We start from the raw sequence: 19,137 nt of genomic DNA, 5'->3' as shown, positions 1-19,137 counted from the left end.
TCAGATCGTGCAGAATGCAGCTGCGAGAGCAATCATGGGCTTCCCTAGGTTTGCCCATGTTACACCAACACTCCGCAGTCTGCATTGGTTGCCGATCAGTTTCCGGTCACAATTCAAAGTGTTGGTTATGACCTATAAAGCCCTTCATGGCATCGGGCCAGAATATCTCCGGGACCGCCTTCTGCCGCACGAATCCCAGTGACCGATTAGGTCCCACAGAGTTGGCCTTCTCCGGGTCCCGTCAACTAAACAATGCCGTTTGGCGGGACCCAGGGGAAGAGCCTTCTCTGTGGCAGCCCCGACCCTCTGGAACCAGCTCCCCACAAAGATTAGAACTGCCCCCACCCTCCTCGCCTTTCGTAAACTCCTTAAAACCCACCTTTGCCGTCAGGCATGGGGGAATTGAAACATCTCCCCCGGGCCTATACAGTTATGTATGGTATGCTTGTGTGTATGTTTGCTTTTAATAATGGGGCTTTTAGTGTTTCTTTTAAATTATTAGATTTGTTATATATTGTTTATTATTGCTGTGAGCCGCCCCGAGTCTATGGAGAGGGGCAGCATACAAATCTAATTAATAATTAATTAATTAATTCTTTACCGTTGCCCCAAAATTAGCTCCCACACTCAGCGCTCCAGCAGTTACGGCTCTCCTATCTCCCACCAATCTTCCTGGCGATGCAGCAGAGCTGTTATGGCTGGAGGACAAGAGACTTGAGCAGATCCTCGTCATGAATCATCAGACGGGCGCCTGGGCCGTAAGGGCAGCCACTTTGGCTTCCTTCTTTTCTAGAGCTAACAACCTTGTTACAAGACTTGCAGGAAAGGATTCCAGCGGCAGATACCAGATCTCACCAGGACATAGCCAAGATGCTAGTAGCCGCTCGCTTCCCTACAAGCGGCCAGGTTCCCATCCTCTAGCATGGTCACATCAGTCATAGCTCGCAGACACCTTTGACTGCTTTCCTGGCAGGCTGACGCCAAATATACTGGACATAAGCACTAATAGATGCAGACACAGGAATAACACCATTTGAACATCCTTTCTGTGACAGAGAGAAATACAAATACAAATCTTATATAAAACAAACTTATAAAAAAGGGTAATAATTTTCTAAATTACATATCTTTCCAACAATTGACCTACTAGAGTCTAATATATTTCCCTTTTCTTTATTCTTTTTTTCCGTGTCAATGTTAAAAACTAATTCAATTAGTTCAATTTATTTATTTATTTATTTGTTTGTTTATTTGCTGTCCAATCCCATAGGATTCAGGGCTTCTTACAAAAACATAAAACAATACAATATAGTAGAAAGAAGTAAATATTAAAATTATAATACTCTAAAATTATAAACCATAAAATCCTGTAATATAAATTTATGCTCAATCCAATAGACCTAACACACATATCTATCCAATCAATACAGTTTGGCCGTGAAAGGTGGTAGTATTCAAGCCCCCAGGCCTGCCAGCAAAGCCGGGTCTTCACGGCCTTTCGAAAGACCAATAGGGTCTTTCCAATATAATTCAGTCCATCAAATAACAAACTAATAGAAACATAGAAGTCTGACGGCAGAAAAAGACCCCATGGTCCATCTAGTCTGCCCTTATACTATTTTCTGTATTTTATCTTAGGATGGATATATGTTTATCCCAGGCATGTTTAAATTCAGTTACTGTGGATTTATCTACCACGTCTGCTGGAAGTTTGTTCCAAGGATCTACTACTCTTTCAGTAAAATAATATTTTCTCATGTTGCTTTTGATCTTTCCCCCAACTAACCTCAGATTGTGTCCCCTTGTTCTTGTGTTCACTTTCCTATTAAAAACACTTCCCTCCTGGACCTTATTTAACCCTTTAATATATTTAAATGTTTCGATCATGTCCCCCCTTTTCCTTCTGTCCTCCAGACTATACAGATTGAGTTCATTAAGTCTTTCCTGATACGTTTTATACTTAAGACCTTCCACCATTCTTGTAGCCCGTCTTTGGACCCGTTCAATTTTGTCAATATCTTTTTGTAGATGAGGTCTCCAGAACTGAACACAGTATTCCAAATGTGGTCTCACCAGCATTCTATATAGCGGGATCATAATCTCCCTCTTCCTGCTTGTTATACCTCTAGCTATGCAGCCAAGCATCCTACTTGCTTTCCCTACTGCCTGACTGCACTGTTCACCCATTTTGAGACTGTCAGAAATCACTACGCCTAAATCCTTTTCTTTTGAAGTATTTGCTAACACAGAACTGCCAATACAATAGTCAGATTGAGGATTCCTTTTCCCCAAGTGCATTATTTTACATTTGGAAACATTAAACTGCAGTTTCCATTGCTTTGACCATTTATCTAGTAAAGCTAAATCATTTACCATATTGCCGACGCCTCCAGGAATATCAACCCTATTGCACACTTTAGAGTCATCGGCAAATAGGCAAACCTTCCCTACCAGACCTTCCCCTATGTCACTCACAAACATATTAAAAAGAATAGGACCCAGAACAGACCCTTGTGGCACACCGCTTGTAACCTGACTCTGCTCAGAATACTCGCCATTCACAACAACCCTCTGGTGTCTATGCTTCAGCCAGCTGCAAATCCATTGAACTATCCAGGGATTAAGTCCAATCTTCACTAATTTATCTATCAGCTCTTTATGTGGAACCGTATCAAAGGCTTTGCTGAAGTCCAGGTAGGCAATATCCACGGCACCACCTTCATCCAACACCTTTGTGACATAGTCAAAGAAATCAATGAGATTAGTCTGACATGATTTGCCTTCAGTAAAGCCATGCTGATTTGGGTCCAATAATTTATTGTTTTTTAGGTGCTGATTTATCCTCTTTTTCAGTAGAGTCTCCATCATTTTAACGACAACTGATGTCAAGCTAACTGGCCTGTAGTTACCAGCTTCTTCTCTACTGCCCTTCTTGTGGATAGGCACAACACTTGCCATTCTCCAATCCTCAGGAACATCTCCTGTTAACAAGGATTGGTTAAACAAATCAGTCAGGGGGGCAGCAATGACAGATCTGAGTTCTTTATAAATTATAATTTTTATATATTATATAAATTATAATCTTTATAAATATAAATTAACTTATTAAAATACCTTTTAACTAAAATATTTATACTAATTATACAAACTGATACACAGCTAATATTGTTAACAAAATTAGGTATAATAAAATAATTCATAAAAAATTACATGACATTCCACCGTCAATCATCCATTATTTTTTAATCTCTCAAATATTCCATTATTGTAAATATTTCCATTCCAATTCTACTCTCTTAACCTTTCCCCCCATTTCTTTTATTTTTGTACTAATAACTTCCCCAACTCATTTTCTTCCTTTTGAATATATTATTTGTGTAGGTATTCTCAATCCCTCTTAGTCTCTTCTCACAATTAGCCCCTCATTTTTAACTGCCTCTTCTGATACCATTTTGTAAAATTCAGACTTTCCTTGTGGACTTTGGACTTGACTATCTATAGATTTGAACACTGGGCCCTATCCAACAAAATGAAATTAAAGAGAGAAAAAGTAGGTTGTACACTTAGCGAAGAAAAACCAAATGGCAAGGTACAGAATAGATACAATCTGGTTCAATAGCAGTAACTGTGAGATGGATCTTGGAGTCCTATCGTAGTGAACAATCACCTAAAAAGAGCGAACAGTGTGATTGCAGGGGCCACAAAAGCAAAAACTGCCTTAAGAGAGGGCTAGATTTAAGATCATGTGAAGTATTAATATTAATTTATAATGCTTTAGAAAGATCACCTTTAGGATTACTGCAACGTGTTTTGAATACCACAATATTTTAAAAAGTGTAGCAGAGTCTCTATAAAAAGAACAGAGAAGAGAAGTAGGGATGATTAGGGGGCTGTAGGCTAAAAGATATAAAGAAGAGTTGCAGGAATTGGGTATGTCTAGTCCAGTGAAAGGAAGGACTAGGTATGACATGGCAGCCATCTTCCAACACTTGAGGGGTCAAGAAGAAGGAGGTCAACTTATTTTGCAATGCACCAGAAGGCAAGACAAGAAGCAGCGGATGGAAACTAACCCAGCAGAGAAGCAGCCAACAACTAAGGAGAATTTTCCTGACACTGAGAATAATCAACCGATTGCCTGAAATGGTATTGGGTCTCCTGCTTGTGCAGGGCGTCGGAATAGAAGACCCGCAAGGTTCCTTCCAACTCTCCCACCACCCCCAGTGATGGAGCACCCACAACCCCTGGAGGGAAGCCATTCCCAGAGAATCAACCTTAACTTGAGAATTTTTCAATCTTCCACCAGCAGAAAATTGCAGCCACGTGTTTCACAGAGTGCAGCACCAGTGGGATTAAATTTGGCAGGGGAGGAACCTGCAGCACCAGCATCTGACACGCTTCAGCCCGGTTGCTTCTCTGCTTCCAGGCCGTGGAGGAAACCAAACAGCCCGACTTGCTCCCGGACTCTCCCCCCCCCCCTTCCCTCAACTCACCTTCCAGCTGATGCTTCGATCCGCTCTGCACCCCACCATCCTCCAGTGAGTCTTCCGGAAGAGGAAGTTCCTCCGCGTTTCTTCTCTCTTCCGATCTCTTCTAGTAATTCGGTACTCGATGGTTTTAACTCCTGGATTAGGCACGTTTCTGGCACCGATATGGCCTATCTAATTGCCATCTGATAGCAGAAGAAAAACACTCTTGTCCCCTCTCTACGTAAGGCGTTTGCAAGGGGGCGGGATATTTTCCCCTAAATTTATTATTTAAAGGACATATTTTTATTTTATTTATTTGTCAAAACGTATACATGATAACAGGTATAAATATAAACAAAACCAAAATAGGTATAGATAAATTTGGACAATACTACAGTAGGACAGGGATGGTAGGTGCATTTATGGACGCCCCTTACAGACCTCTTAGGAAAGGGGTGAAGTCGACTGTAATTTAAGGTTAAAATTTTTGGGGTTTGGGGAAGGAACCAAAGTCAGGCAGTGCATTCTAGGCATTGATCACTCTGTTGCTGAAGTCGAATTTTCTGAAGTTAAGTTTCAAGGTGTTATTGAGTTTCAATCTATTGTGTGCTTGTGTGTTGTTGCGTTTGAAGCTGAGACATTCATTGACAGGCAAAACATTATGGCAGATGATTTTATGAACTACATTTACATCAGATTGAAGGCCACTTACCTCTAATTTTTCTGAGCCCAAAATTTGAAGAATGACACAATCATCTTTATTAAGGGTGACTCTCTGTGGAAATCAAAACCTCTCTACATCCCAAGACCGGTTTCCTATGGCTCCCAAGGATGTATTACATGGTAGCACCATTAGGCCAGAAACTGTAAGGCAGCCAACTTCACTCTTGTGGTCTGCATCCAAGAGCAACCAGTATACTGTACCTCAGGGAGGAAATTTTATATCCACTAAATACCATGTTCCTCTGTAAATTGACCTACAAGGAAGTCTCCAGAGAGAGGAACAGTATGCAGCAGGGTTTAGAAAATGGGATCTAGGAAAAAGGGAGTGATAGCCTATATATGGTGGAAGAAATGTTTCCAAAAGGATTTGTAAAAAAGCAAAAGAGTACCCATCAAATTAAATGACTAACTGACAACCAGACTTAAAATAACAACAACAATAACAATAAAAACAACAAGAGAGTTGGAATGGATCCTGGAGGTTTTTTAGACCAACCCCCTGCTTTGGCAGGAAACCCTACTACACTACTTCAAACAAATGGTTATCCAACATCTGCTTAAAAACTTCCAGTGTTGGAACATTCACAACTTCTGGAAACAATCTGTTCCCCTGATTAATTGTTCTGTCAGGAAATTTCTTAGTTCTAAGTTATTTCTATCCTTGTTTAGTTTCCACCCATTGCTTCTTGTTCTACCCTCCGGTGCTTTGGCGAATAGGTTGACTCTCTCTTCCTTGTGGAAACTCCTGAGATATTTGAACACTGCTATCACGTCACCCCTGGTCCTTCTGTTCATTAAACTAGACATACCCAGTTCCTGCAATCGTATTTTATATGTTTTAGCCTCCAGTCCCAATCACTTAGGTTGTTCTTCTCTGCAGTTTTTCTAGTCTTTAATCAATGCATAAAGTACAAAACATACATATCTACAAGACCAACAGAAAAAAAGGGGGGGATATTTTCTCCTAAATTTATTTTTTAAATGACATATTTTTATTTTATTTATTTGTAAAATGTGTACATGATAATAGGTATAAATATCAACAAAAGCAAAATACGTAGAGGTAAATTTGGGCAATATTACAGTAGGACAGGGATGATAGACACATTGGTGCAATTACACCTTACACACCTCTTAGGAAAGGAGTGAGGTTGTAGTCTAAGGTAAAAGTTTTGCGCTTTCAGAGGTATTCTGGCCCGATGCCATGTAGGGCTTTATAGGTTATAATCAACACTTTGAATTGTGACCAGAAACTGATCGGCAGCCAGTGCAGGCCATGTGGAGTTTTGACGAGACATGGGTGTCAATGTTCTCTCAAATTTTATTTCTGTGTGGCCGGAAAAGTATAGTGTCTGAGCGGCAGTCACTTTGGGACTGAGCGGCATAGAAAGAAAGAAAGATAGATAGATAGATAGATAGATAGATAGATAGATAGATAGATAGATAGATAAACAGATAGATAAACAGATAGATAGACAGACAGACAAACAGGAAAAAAATTCTCTCTCTTTCTCTCTCCACCCTCCTGCTCTTTTTCTCACTTTCTCCCTCTTTCTTTCTATCTCGCTCTGTCTGTTGCTCTCTCTTTCTCTCTCCTGTTCTCTTTTGCTATCTTTCTCTCTCCCTATCTTTCTTTCTACCTCGCTCTGTCTGTTGCTCTCTCTCTCTCTCTCTCGTTCTCTCTCTTCCTTTCTTCTCTGGAGGTCGCGGAAGGTTTTTCTTATTTTGAGGCATACCTGAAGCGCTCGGGGAAAGCGCCCCGAGCGAAGGGGCTGCAATTCGAGAGGGGCGGGGCGGGCGCTCCCGGAGCACTCAGAGAAAATCCTCTTATAGCCTGGGAGTGCTTCGAGAACACCTGTCCCTCCTCTCTTGCAGCCCCTTCACTAGCGGCCAGATGAGGAGAAGCTGCAGCCGCCACCGCTGCGGGAGGAGCTGCGTCCCAAGGCAGGAGATGGAGGAGAAAGCCGGAGAGAGGGGCAGATCAGGCGAGCAGCGGTGGGAGGCCAGGGGCAAGAGGGGCTGGAGGCGCCTGGGGTGGGGGGCAGGGGCGGGCGGCACCTCCCGTTGCACGGCCTTAGAAAAGGCTGCCTGGGAAGTTATTTTGGGGTGCGCGGCCACGCACCTTAGAAATAACATTGATAGGCGTATCAACTATGGCCCATGGTTGCTCTCGCAGCCGCATTCTGCATGATATGAAGTTTCTGAACACTTTTCAAAGGTAGCCCCATGTAGAGAGTGTTGCAGTAGTCGAACCTTGAGGTGATGAGGACATGAATGACTGTAAGCAGAGACTCCCTGTCCAAATACGGTCGCAACTGGTGCACCAGGCGAACCTGGGCAAATGCTCAACATTACAAAATCAACATTACAAAGATAAACATTACAGAACATAAGCTTTAGCGGATGACATAGTCTATAGAGAATCCATTAACTTCTGGATTGGAATTACTAAGGGAAATGGAAAATTTTGGAAGAGTAGCAGGACTCAAAATTAACAAAGATAAAATGAAGATGTTAACTAAAAATCTGTCTAAAAAACACATAAAGAAATTGGAAGAAAGCATAGGAATCAGGTTGGTTAAAAAAGTTAAATATTTGGGAATCTGGCTAACAGCTAAATGTACTTCAATAAAAGAAGATAATTACCAAAAATTATTAAAGGATATCCAGAAAGATCTATTAAAGTGGTCTAAATTATAGATATCCCTGTTACGTAGAATTTCAGTAATTAAGATGAACGTACTCCCAAAGGTCCTTTATTTATTTCAGACAGCCCCAATTAGAAATGAACAAAAATTCTACAAAGAATTGGATAAATCGGTTACAAAATTTATTTCGAAGGGGGAAAAACCCAGAATTAAATGCAAACTTTTACAAGCTGCAAAAAAACAAAGAGGCATGGGTCTACCAAATTAGAAGCTATACTATCAAGCTGCCTCTGCTTTATGATTAAAAGATTGGGTAGTATTAGTAAACAAGAGACTGTAGGCCACACGATTGAGCTAAATAAATGGGAAAACCTTTGGAATTACAATTATAGATGCCTCCTTAAAAATGAAATGGAGGAAGAGAGAGTCAAAGAGGTTATGATTAAATGGGCCCAAAATATAGCCCACACAATTGAGCTAGATAAATGGGAAAACCTCTGGGATTATAATTAAAAACTTACCATCTCTTCTGCATATAAAGAAAACCTTTACAAAACTTTCTATCGTTGGTATCTTACACCAGTTAAACTAGCAAAAATTTATAAAGGAATGTCTCCAAACTGTTGGGAGTGTAAAGACGATTTAGGCACATACTTTCATATGTGGTGGACCTGTGGGAAAGTTAGACAATTTTGAAAATTAAAATGGAAATGGATAAAGGAAATAACCGGAATAGAGATCAAATTTGAACCAGAAACACTCATATTGGGAATGGTTGATATGAATATTATAAAAGATGATAAATACCTAATACTCATAAACTAACAGAAGCTTACATCATTAAGAATGGTAAAGTCACTGCTACTGGTTTTCCAGTTAGAGGTGTTTACTACTTAAAGCCAAATCCTCCTGCAAAAGTTGATGTAAGTACAGTGAACCCTCGATCATCGCGAGGGTTCCGTTCCAGGACCCCACGCGATGATCGATTTTTAGCGAAGTAGCGGTGCGGAAGTAAAAACACCATCTGCGCTTGCGCAGATGGTGTTTTTGCTTCTACTGCCGCCCGCCCTTCGCCCGCCCACCCCGTTGCTCGCACAACGGCTTCCCTGGGTGCCCGCTCGCTTGGGAACATCCCAGCTTCGCTCCCCAGCTGGGAAGCGGATCTAGGGAGTCCCCACCGCGCGCGCGTTGCTGGGGAAAGCGCGCGCGCTTGGGAACATCCCAGCTTCGCTCCCCAGCTGGGGAGCGGATCTAGGGAGTCCCCACCGCGCGCGCGTTGCTGGGGAAAGCGCGCACGCTTGGGAACATCCCAGCTTCGCTCCCAGCTGGGGAGCGGATCTAGGGAGTCCCCCACCGCGCGCGCGTTGCTGGGGAAAGCGCGCGCGCTTGGGAACATCCCAGCTTCGCTCCCAGCTGGGGAGCGGATCTAGGGAGTCCCCACCGCGCGCGCGTTGCTGGGGAAAGCGCGCGCGCTTGGGAACATCCCAGCTTCGCTCCCAGCTGGGGAGCGGATCTACGGAGTCCCCCACCGCGCGCGCGTTGCTGGGGAAAGCGCGCGCGCTTGGGAACATCCCAGCTTCGAAGCTGGGATGTTCCCAAGCGCGCGCGCTTTCCCCAGCAACGCGCGCGCGGTGGGGACTCCCTAGATCCGCTCCCCAGCTGGGAGCGAAGCTGGGATGTTCCCAAGCGCGCGCGCTTTCCCCAGCAACGCGCGCGCGGTGGGGGACTCCCTAGATCCGCTCCCCAGCTGGGGAGCGGAGCTAGGCTGCCCCAAGCTCGCGCGCGCCGCCCGCCCGCCCACGCTGTTGCCGGCTCCGCTTCCCAGCTGGGAAGCGGAGCTAGGGTGCCCCAAGCTCTCGCTCCAGCCCACCGCCGCTGGGGTCTTACGGGGCAAGAGGGGGAAGACCCAGGGAAGCCTCTGCCCGGCGGGGAAACTCCACCATCTACGCATGCGTGGAAGGGCACGCATGCGTAGATGGTGGAGTTTACTTCCGGGTTGCAAACTAGCGAAATAGCCCTTTCGCGATCCTTGAGGACGCGAAACTCGAGGGTTCACTGTATATGGTATTAACACTGTGTGATCTTGATTCTATCCCTTTGTTAATGCAGTCTAGAACCGTGTTGGCTTTTTTGGCAGCTGCTGCACATTGCTGGCTCATATTTAAATGGTTGTCCACTAGGACTTCAATATCCCTCACAGTTACTACTGTTGAGCAATGTACCACATATATTGTACATGTGAATTTTGTTTTTCCTGCCTAAATGTAGAACCTAACTTTTTTCACCATTGTATTTCATTTTATTTGATAGAGCCCAATGTTAAAATCTGTCAAGATCCTTCTATATCTTTTGGAGATTTGGCTATTCCTGTCAGTTTGGTATCATCTACAAATTTGTCCCCTCTTTTCTCATTACTCGTTCCATGGAGGGTCTTATCTTTCCCCGTATAAAAGTTTCTGTTAATTTTATACATTATTAGCAATTCTTAAAATTCTAACTTAAAATTTTCCCCTCACCGTCTTACTACAAAAGGTTATAACAATGTAAAGAATAATAAAATATCTTTTATCTAAATTTAATCTTATATCATATAGCCAATTAAAAATTCTCTCTATATATATGTATCTTTAGTAAAAGAAGCTATTCAGTGATCTCTCGATTAGCGCGGGGGTTACGTTCCAAGACCTCCCGCGCTAACCGATTTCCGCGTTATACTGGATGCGGAAGTAAAACCACCATCTGCGCATGTGCGCCATTTTTTTCATGGCCGCACATGCGAAGATGGTGGAGTTTGCGTGTGGGCGGTGGGGAAGACCAAGGGAAGATTCCTTCAGCCGCCCAACAGCTGATCTGCTCCGCAGCGCGGAAGCAGCGAGGAGCCGAAGATGGGGTAAAGGCAAAGGGGAAACCCCATCTTCAGCTCCTCGCTGCTGCTGCGCTGCGGAGCGGATCAGGTGTTGGGCGGCTGAAGGAACCTTCCCTTGGTCTTCCCGCCAGATCACTTGCCGCTTGCCGCTTGCCAGTCCACGCCCCCCTGGATGAGCGGCCCCGCATGGCCCAGCGCCGGACTCCGTTGCCGAACGCCGAAACCGGAAGGGGCGAGGTGGGGGAGAACGGGAGGCTCAGCATTCCGTCAGTCGCAGCGCTGGCTGTCAACTTTTCTTTTTAGCACTGGGGAGGCAAGTCAGCTCCTGCCCAGTTTTAAAAAGAAAAGTTGACAGCCAGCGCTGCGGCTGACGGAATGCTGAGCCTCCCGTTCTCCCCCACCTCGCCCCTCGAGAGATCACTGTAATCAAGAAAGTCCAGTTGCCTTTTGAAAGAAAGCACTTTTGGGACAACCATGGAAGACTGAGAATCTCCAGAGACATCCTGTCACTCTTGTCCAAGTCCTAAAGCTACCATCCATAACAGGGAGGAAGGCCTCGCAGGAGAGTCTGTAACCTGGCAGCATTCCCTCAAGGGAGGAGAAATCAGCCCGCTGCCAGAGAGGCTACTCGGCTCTCTCCTTTGGGAGCTCCGTTGCCCACCGAGATGCAGCAACTCAGCAGCGATAGCCTTGCCGATGCCCGTGCCTCCGCCCGTCACGATGGCCACGTGACTGCGAAGGAGACCAGCCGCCAGAATCCCCATGCCGCCAAACGCCGACGCCGCCATCTTCGCAGCTTTCCGTGGTCCTCCTGAGCCTGAACCCCCTTTTTTAAAAAGTCATTCATTTCGCCGGGAGCGCTCCGGGTCACGTGACTCGAGCCGCCCCGCCCCTTTCCCATCTCTTTCGAAAATCGGAATGCCCCCTCTGGAATAGCGGCAGTCTTTTGTCTGCCACGCCCACCCGCGCGCGACGAGATGGCGAGAAGGGTGCGTCTCTTGCTCAGTGCAAGTTAATGGCATGTGAATGGGTTGCCTGAGAGGGAGGGGGGGAAAGAAGAGAGGTGTCGCAAGAAGGTTTCGCAGCGCTGGCTGTCAACTTTTCTTTTTAGCACTGGGGAGGCAAGTCAGCTCCTGCCCAGTTTTAAAAAGAAAAGTTGACAGCCAGCGATTGTTCCGCTGCCGCCAGCATGGCCTGGCTGGCAGCGGAAGATGTAACCTTCGCAACCTCGGAGAGCTTCCTGGGCATGAAAGCTCACGAAAACCAGGAAGCTCTCTGAGGTTGCGAAGGAGCCCACGATCACTCGGCTGCAAGCGGGAGGAAGGCGAATCCCACGGGGCTGGGCTTGGTTATCCCCTCGGCTCCCCTCCTACCAGCCCCGCCGCGGAAGGCTCCATTCTGTTCCCTGAATGGAGACCGCCGGCCGCTCAATCGGGTGGCAGGAAAGCGAATGTCACGGGGCTGGGCTCGGCTCCCCCAGCCCCGCCGCGGAAGGCTCCATTCTGTTCCCTGCCGGCCCGATTGAGCGGCCGGCGGTCTCCATTCAGGGAACAGAATAAAAAAAAATTTATTTTTTAATATTTTATTTTTTTAAATAATATTTTTTGAAAAACCGCGTTGCAGCGTTTCGCGCTAATCGAGAACGCGCAAGTCGAGGGACCACTGTATATCACCTACATCGTAAAATAAATTTCTATATGTTTACAGTATATCTAAATAATAAGTAATTTTTGTGTTATATCATTATATAGTACTACCACCATTTCTCATCTTTGCCATCTGGCTTGCAAAGCTTGAATCAAATTCTCTTGTTTCAATTTTTCCAAAATTAACCAATTACTAATACATAATATATCTCTTAATTTTCTATCCAATCATAAAACTTCCCCCAAATTTTATAATAATCTGAGTCTTGTTTATCTTTAAATTTTAAAGTCAATCTACTCATCTCTGCACAATCCATAGTTTTTCTCAAAACCTCCCTTTCCGTTGGTATCCTATTCTGTTTCCAACATTGTGCATATACAACCCTAGCTTCTGTAATCATATGTATAATTAAATATGTCTCTTCTTCATCAAAATTATCTGGTAAAATACTCAGAAGGTATATCTTGGATCTAAGATCAATAGTCTTTCTTAAAATCTTCTGAATCCAATGTTGAATTTGGGTCCAAAATTTACGTGCTTCCGGACAAGTCCATCACATGTGATAGAATGAGCCAGGTAACTCACTGCATTTCCAACAGTTCATGAATTTAATAAAAAATTATATGACAAAAAAAAATTAAGAGTAAGAGATAATTTGGGAAGAGCTAAATTACCAAAAGTGCCTGAGAATATTAAAAATATGTTTAATGAAAAAATAACAATGATGGAGCTAATGGAGATGGTAAAAAGAAAAAAAAAATACAAGACCCCCAGAACCAGATAGATTACCAGCAGAGATTTAACAATTCTTACACAACATATTAAACCTGTCAATGTTATGCGAGTGAGGCCATTTTCCACTTTCCTTTTCTACCCACCTATAAATTTAATCCAGAGAAATATGAGAGTAAACTAAATCAGGCCAAAATTCCAACAATCAATTACGGTATTCACCTACATTTTCAATGGGAGTTCAAAAAATGAAATTCAAGACTTCTCTAAACTCTTGAAATGTTGCCTCATGTGAATTTCCTTGTGTGTAATAAGGGATGATTTATGTTAATGTCCACAGATTGGACATTTCAAAGGTTTCCCAATGGTGTGAGTCTGCTGGTGTCTCACCAAGCTGGAATTATGACTAAAACCTTTCCCCCAAAAAGGAAATGCAAAGGGATTCCCTAATGTATGAGTCCTCTGGTGTTCCACCAGGCTCCAACTCTGACTAAAACTTTTCCCACACTCAGGACATTCAAAGGGTTTCTCTCCTGTGCGAGTCCTCTGGTGTTGCAACAAGTGGGACCTCTGACTGAAATCTTTCCCACAGTAATGGCATTCAAAGGGTTTCTCTCCTGTGTGAGTCCTCTGGTGTTGCACCAGACTGGAAGTGCAACTAAATCTTTTTCCACAGTCAGAACATTCAAAGGTTTTCTCTCCTGTGTGAGTCCTCTGGTGTTGCAACAAGTGGGACCTCTGACTAAAACTTTTACCACAGTCAGGACATTCAAAGGGTTTCTCTCCTGTGTGAGACCTCTGGTGTGTCACCAGGTTGGAATTATTACTGAAACCTCTCCCACAGTCAGGGCATTCATAGAAACATAGAAACATAGAAGATTGACGGCAAAGGGTTTCTCTCCTGTGTGAGTCCTCTGGTGTTGCACCAGACTGGAAGTGCAACTAAATCTTTTTCCACAGTCAGAACATTCAAAAGTTTTCTCTCCTGTGTGAGTCCTCTGGTGTTGCAACAAGTGGGACCTCTGACTAAAACTTTTACCACAGTCAGGACATTCAAAGGGTTTCTCTCCTGTGTGAGACCTCTGGTGTGTCACCAGGTTGGAATTATTACTGAAACCTTTCCCACAGTCAGGGCATTCATAGAAACATAGAAACATAGAAACATAGAAGATTGACGGCAAAGGGTTTCTCTCCTGTGTGAGTCCTCTGGTGTGTCACCAGGTTGGAATTATTACTGAAACCTTTCCCATAGTCACAGGGGAGAAAGAGGAGAGAAAACTAGTGCTCTTTTACAGTTTGTATTTTTTGAATTCAAGGAGGAGGGGATATTACTGGTTGCAAGGGACAAATTTATTGGCTGATTGTGTTTAAGCACAGACCACTCACACATTAGGCTGGAGTGGGTCTAGACTGGGAAGTATAAAAAGGTGGGGAAAGCCATTTTAAATTGCACTTTCAGAACACAGAGAAAGAGGAGAGAAAACTGGTGCTCTTTTACAGTTTGTATTTTTTTAATTCAAGGAGGAGGGGATATTACAGACTGTAAGGGACAAATTTATTGGCTGATTGTGTTTAAGCACAGACCACTCACACATTAGGCTGGAGTGGGTCTAGACTGGGAAGTAGAGAAAACTTCAAACCAAAATCAGCAAAGTTGGGTAGCAATAGGGGTTGGTTTTCTTGCTAAGTACTTGTATTTCTATACATTGTTAAGATGACTGGTTTGGTGCAGTGTAACACTTGTTTGGCTGTTGTGTTCCGTAGTACCTTGTGGAACTTGGGGAGCTGCCCTCTTTGCATAAGGACATATAGTTTATATGGCGATATCTCTAGATTGCAGTCCTTAGTTTGTAGCTTGCAGGCAGAAGTGGAAAGATTGTCCCAGCCACGTGCTGTAATGCAGCCATGTGTGCAGCCTCCACTTCCAAAGCGCCTCCCGAGGAGGAGGGCTCTGTGGACAACTGTTGGTTCAGGAAGATTACGTGTAGTTGAGCAAAAACATAGCAATTTTGGTCTCTCTGTATCCAATTCCTATAATGTTCTTGTGGATTTAAATAGTAAGGATGTTGTAGGTATTAGCAAGGCCCCTCAGGTGGAGAATGAGGGGATGTTCAAAGGAGAAGTTGTTGTAAATGAGGTGCATAGTGTCACCAAACCAAGGGCAGTTAGTAGAAATAAAAAGAGGACACATTTTCTTGTGGGTGATTCGATTGTTAGAGGTGTTCATTTGGGATAGAGTAAGGATGTGGTGAAGGTGATGAGGTGTCTCCCAGGAGCCACTGCCAGCAGGGACAGGAGGCGGATTACAAACATTGTCAAGGCTGTGAGTAAAGGTAATAACGTTGATGTGGTGGTGCATCTTGGCACAAATGATTTGTCCCAGAGAAATGTTAATTTAGTAAAAAGAGATTTTCAATGTCTAAGTGTGGAGCTGGGTAAAATAACTGATTCAGTGACTTTCTCAGAGGTGTTACCGGTTTGTGGCCAGGAGGATAAAACAACTTGTATCAGAGAGTTTAATGTGTGGTTAAGGCAGTGGTTTAAAGGTGAAGGTTTTGTCTATGTAAGTTATGATGTCAGTAGGTGGTCTAATAGGGAGTTGTTTAAGAGGGATGGTTTGCATCCATCATACAGAGGTACCCAGGAATTCAGGACTTTTTTGGACAGGCATTTAAACTAGGTAAAGGGGACAGAGATGTACCAGATGTGGAGGATTTCTGTCCCCGACCAATGAGGATAAATCAGTTTCTGGAAGCTAATGAAAAGGGAGCTGCTAATAAAATAGATGTAGTTGTTGATGATAAGGGGCAAACTAATAATGAAAATAATGTTCTTCGGGTAATGTGCACGAATGCTCAAAGCTTGAGCAACAAGCTCTGTGAGTTAATGGCCATAATATCTAGAGATAATTTGGATCTGGTTGCCATAACTGAGACATGGCTTAAGGATTCTAATGAATGGGAAATATCCATGCCAGGATATACAGAATAGGAAAGATAGAATAGAGAGAAGGGGAGGTGGAGGAGCCATTTATGTTAAAGAAAGTCTAAAAACAACACTAATTCAAAATACATGTAAAGATCTGGAGACTCTATGGATTTGCATGCAAAATAAAGAAGGTTCTATCATTAGAATTGGGGTGATATGTAGGCCTCCAGGGCAATCTGAGGAATATGACAACAAAATGGTGGATGAAATTACGCAAATGGCAGCAAAGGGAGATATTGTGGTTATGGGTGATTTCAACATGCCTGATGTTGACTGGAATATCCCCAGTGCCCTTACATGCAAAAATAAGAATATAGTAGAGGCCTTTACAGGAGCAGCTCTGGCACAGCTGGTTAAGACACCAACTAGAGGGGAGAATATTCTAGATTTAGTTTTTACGAATAGGAATTGGGTTTCAGAGGTCAAGGTGGCAGAAAATTTAGGTTGCAGTGACCATCTATGTTTGTGGTTTGATGTAAAAACTCATTTTGAGCAATCCTATAATGCAACCAAAGTATTGGATTTCAGAAACACAAATTTTAATATAATGGGGGAATATTTAGATAATGAATTAAAGGGGAGGGATAAAATGGCAGGAGCGAGCTCCCAGTCCCAGTGTATTTAGATAATGAATTAAAGGGGAGGGATAAAATGGCAGGAGCGAGCACCCAGTGGACTGTATTAAAAAAGGCTATCTTAAAAGCCACTGGACTGTATATAAGACAAATAACTAAAGGTAAAAGGAAGAAGAAACCGTTATGGTTTAGCATTGATGTAAGGGCTATAGTCAATGAAAAAGGCTGCCTATAGGAGGTAAAAAGAGTCTGGAAGTATAGCTGATACAGAGGTGTATAAAATGAGACAGAAGGAGGTGAAACAGATAATATATGCTGCTAAAGCCTCAAAAGAGGAAGAAATTGACAAATCTGTAAAGAAGGGAGATAAAACCTTCTTCAGATATATTTGTGATAGGAAGAAGAAAAACTGCGGCAGCACGAAGCTTGGTACCGGGAATAATACATGCATTAATGGCAATAAGGAGATCGCTGACCATTTCAATAGCTACTTCTGTTCAGTTTTCTCAAAAGACACCTTACAAAATAATACTATAGAGGGATATAGCATTTCTTCCAGCTGTACGGATTCAGCTTCAGTGATCTTAGAAGCCGATGTCTTAGAAGAACTTGAACGATTAAAGATAAATAAGGCAATGGGTCCAGATGGCATCCACCCCAGAGTTCTTAAAGAACTCAGATCTGTCATTGCTACCACCCCCCTGACTGATTTGTTTAACCAATCCTTGTTAACAGGAGAAGTTCCTGAGCATTGGAGAATGGCCAGTGTTGTGCCTATCCAGAAGAAGGGCAGACTCTACTCAAAAAGAGGATAAATCAGCACCTAAAAAACAATAACTTCTTGGACCCAAATCAGCATGGCTTTACTGAAGGCAAATCATGTAAGACTAATCTCATTGATTTCTTTGACTATGTCACAAAGGTGTTGGATGAAGGTGGTGCCGTGGATATTGCCTACCTGCACTTCAGCAAAGCCTTTGATACGGTTCCACATAAAGAGCTGATAGATAAATTAGTGAAGATTGGACTTAATCCCTGGATAGTTCAATGGATTTGCAGCTGGCTGAAGCGTAGACATCAGAGAGTTATTGTTAATGGCGAGTATTCTGAGCAGAGTCAGGTTACAAGCGGTGTGCCACAAGGGTCTGTTCTGGGTCCTATTCTTTTTAATATGTTTGTGAGTGACATAGGGAAGGTTTGCCTATTTGCCGATGACTCTAAAGTGTGCAATAGGGTTGATATTCCTGGAGGCGTCTGTAATATGGTAAATGATTTAGCTTTACTAGATAAATGGTCAAAGCAATGGAAACTGCAGTTTAATGTTTCCAAATGTAAAATAATGCACTTGGGGAAAAGGAATCCTCAATCTGAGTATTGTATTGGCAGTTCTGTGTTAGCAAATACTTCAGAAGAAAAGGATTTAGGGGTGGTGATTTCTGACAGTCTCAAAATGGGTGAACAGTGCAGTCAGGCAGTAGGGAAAGCAAGTAGGATGCTTGGCTGCAAAGCTAGAGGTATAACAAGCAGGAAGAGGGAGATTCCGATCCCGCTATATAGAATGCTGGTGAGACCACATTTGGAATACCGTGTTCAGTTCTGGAGACCTCACCTACAAAAAGATATTGACAAAATTGAACGGGTCCAAAGACGGGCTACAAGAATGGTGGAAGGTCCTAAGCATAAAACGTATCAGGAAAGACTTCATGAACTCAATCTGTATAATCTGGAGGACAGAAGGAAAAGCGGGGACATATTCAAAACACTTAAATATATTAAAGGGTTAAATAAGGTCCAGGAGGGAAGTGTTTTTAATAGGAAAGTGAACACAAGAACAAGGGGACACAATCTGAAGTTAGTTGGGGGAAAGATCAAAAGCAACATGAGAAAATATTATTTTACTGAAAGAGTAGTACATCCTTGGAACAAACTTCCAGCAGACGTAGTAGATAAATCCACAGTAACTGAATTTAAACATGCCTGGGATAAATATATATCTATCCTAAGATAAAATACAGAAAATAGTATAAGGCCAGACTAGATGGACTATGAGGTCCTTTTCTGCCGTCAGACTTCTATATTTCTATGTATCCATTGTAAGATAAAATACAGGAAATAGTATAAGGGCAGACTAGATGGACCATGAGGTTTTTTTTCTGCCATCAGTCTTCTATGTTTCTATGTCAGGGCACTCAAAGGGTTTCTCACCTGTGTGAGTCCTCTGGTGTTTCACCAGGCTGGAATTATTACTGAAACTTTTCCCACAGTCAGGACATTCAAAGGGTTTCTCTCCTGTGTGAGTCCTCTGGTGTTGCACCAAGTGGTGACTCTGACTAAAACATTTCCCACAATCAGGGCATTCAAAGGGTTTCTCTCCTGAATGAGTCGTCCGGTGTCTTACCAGGTAGTAACGTTGACTAAAACCTTTCCCACAGTCAGGGCATTCAAAGGGTTTCTCTCCTGTGTGAGTCCTCTGGTGTTTCACCAAGTGTTGA

The 19,137-nt window shown here is 43.2% G+C and overlaps 2 protein-coding genes and 1 pseudogene across 3 annotated transcripts in view; all 3 read right to left on the bottom strand.

Annotated features, from left to right (window-relative positions):
- Nucleotides 1–4,528, bottom strand: part of LOC139155758 (zinc finger protein 850-like) — a 44,182-nt gene extending 39,654 nt beyond the window's left edge. Inside the window, exon 1 of the mRNA XM_070731028.1 lies at nt 4,491–4,528. The gene's annotated coding sequence lies outside the window, so the exon portion shown is untranslated. The remainder of the gene's footprint in view (nt 1–4,490) is intronic.
- The window catches only part of LOC139155762 (zinc finger protein 850-like), a 36,996-nt gene that overhangs the window by 9,790 nt on the left and 8,069 nt on the right, over nt 1–19,137 (bottom strand). Inside the window, exon 3 of one of the 2 annotated variants that reach the window (XM_070731039.1) lies at nt 14,103–14,199. In XM_070731039.1, the coding sequence (XP_070587140.1) occupies nt 14,103–14,199 (97 nt within the window). Of the gene's footprint in view, nt 1–4,490; nt 4,579–14,102; nt 14,200–19,137 lie in introns of those variants that run through there. The other variant, XM_070731038.1, reaches the window with a different exon arrangement.
- Nucleotides 12,940–14,208, bottom strand: LOC139155768 (zinc finger protein 572-like; annotated as a pseudogene).

This window comes from Erythrolamprus reginae, unplaced genomic scaffold (genome assembly GCF_031021105.1).
Source record: "Erythrolamprus reginae isolate rEryReg1 unplaced genomic scaffold, rEryReg1.hap1 H_53, whole genome shotgun sequence".
NCBI classification, from domain to species: Eukaryota; Metazoa; Chordata; class Lepidosauria; order Squamata; family Dipsadidae; genus Erythrolamprus; species Erythrolamprus reginae.
Note: the sequence above shows the minus strand (reverse complement) of the source record. Positions and strands in the feature narration are given on the sequence as shown.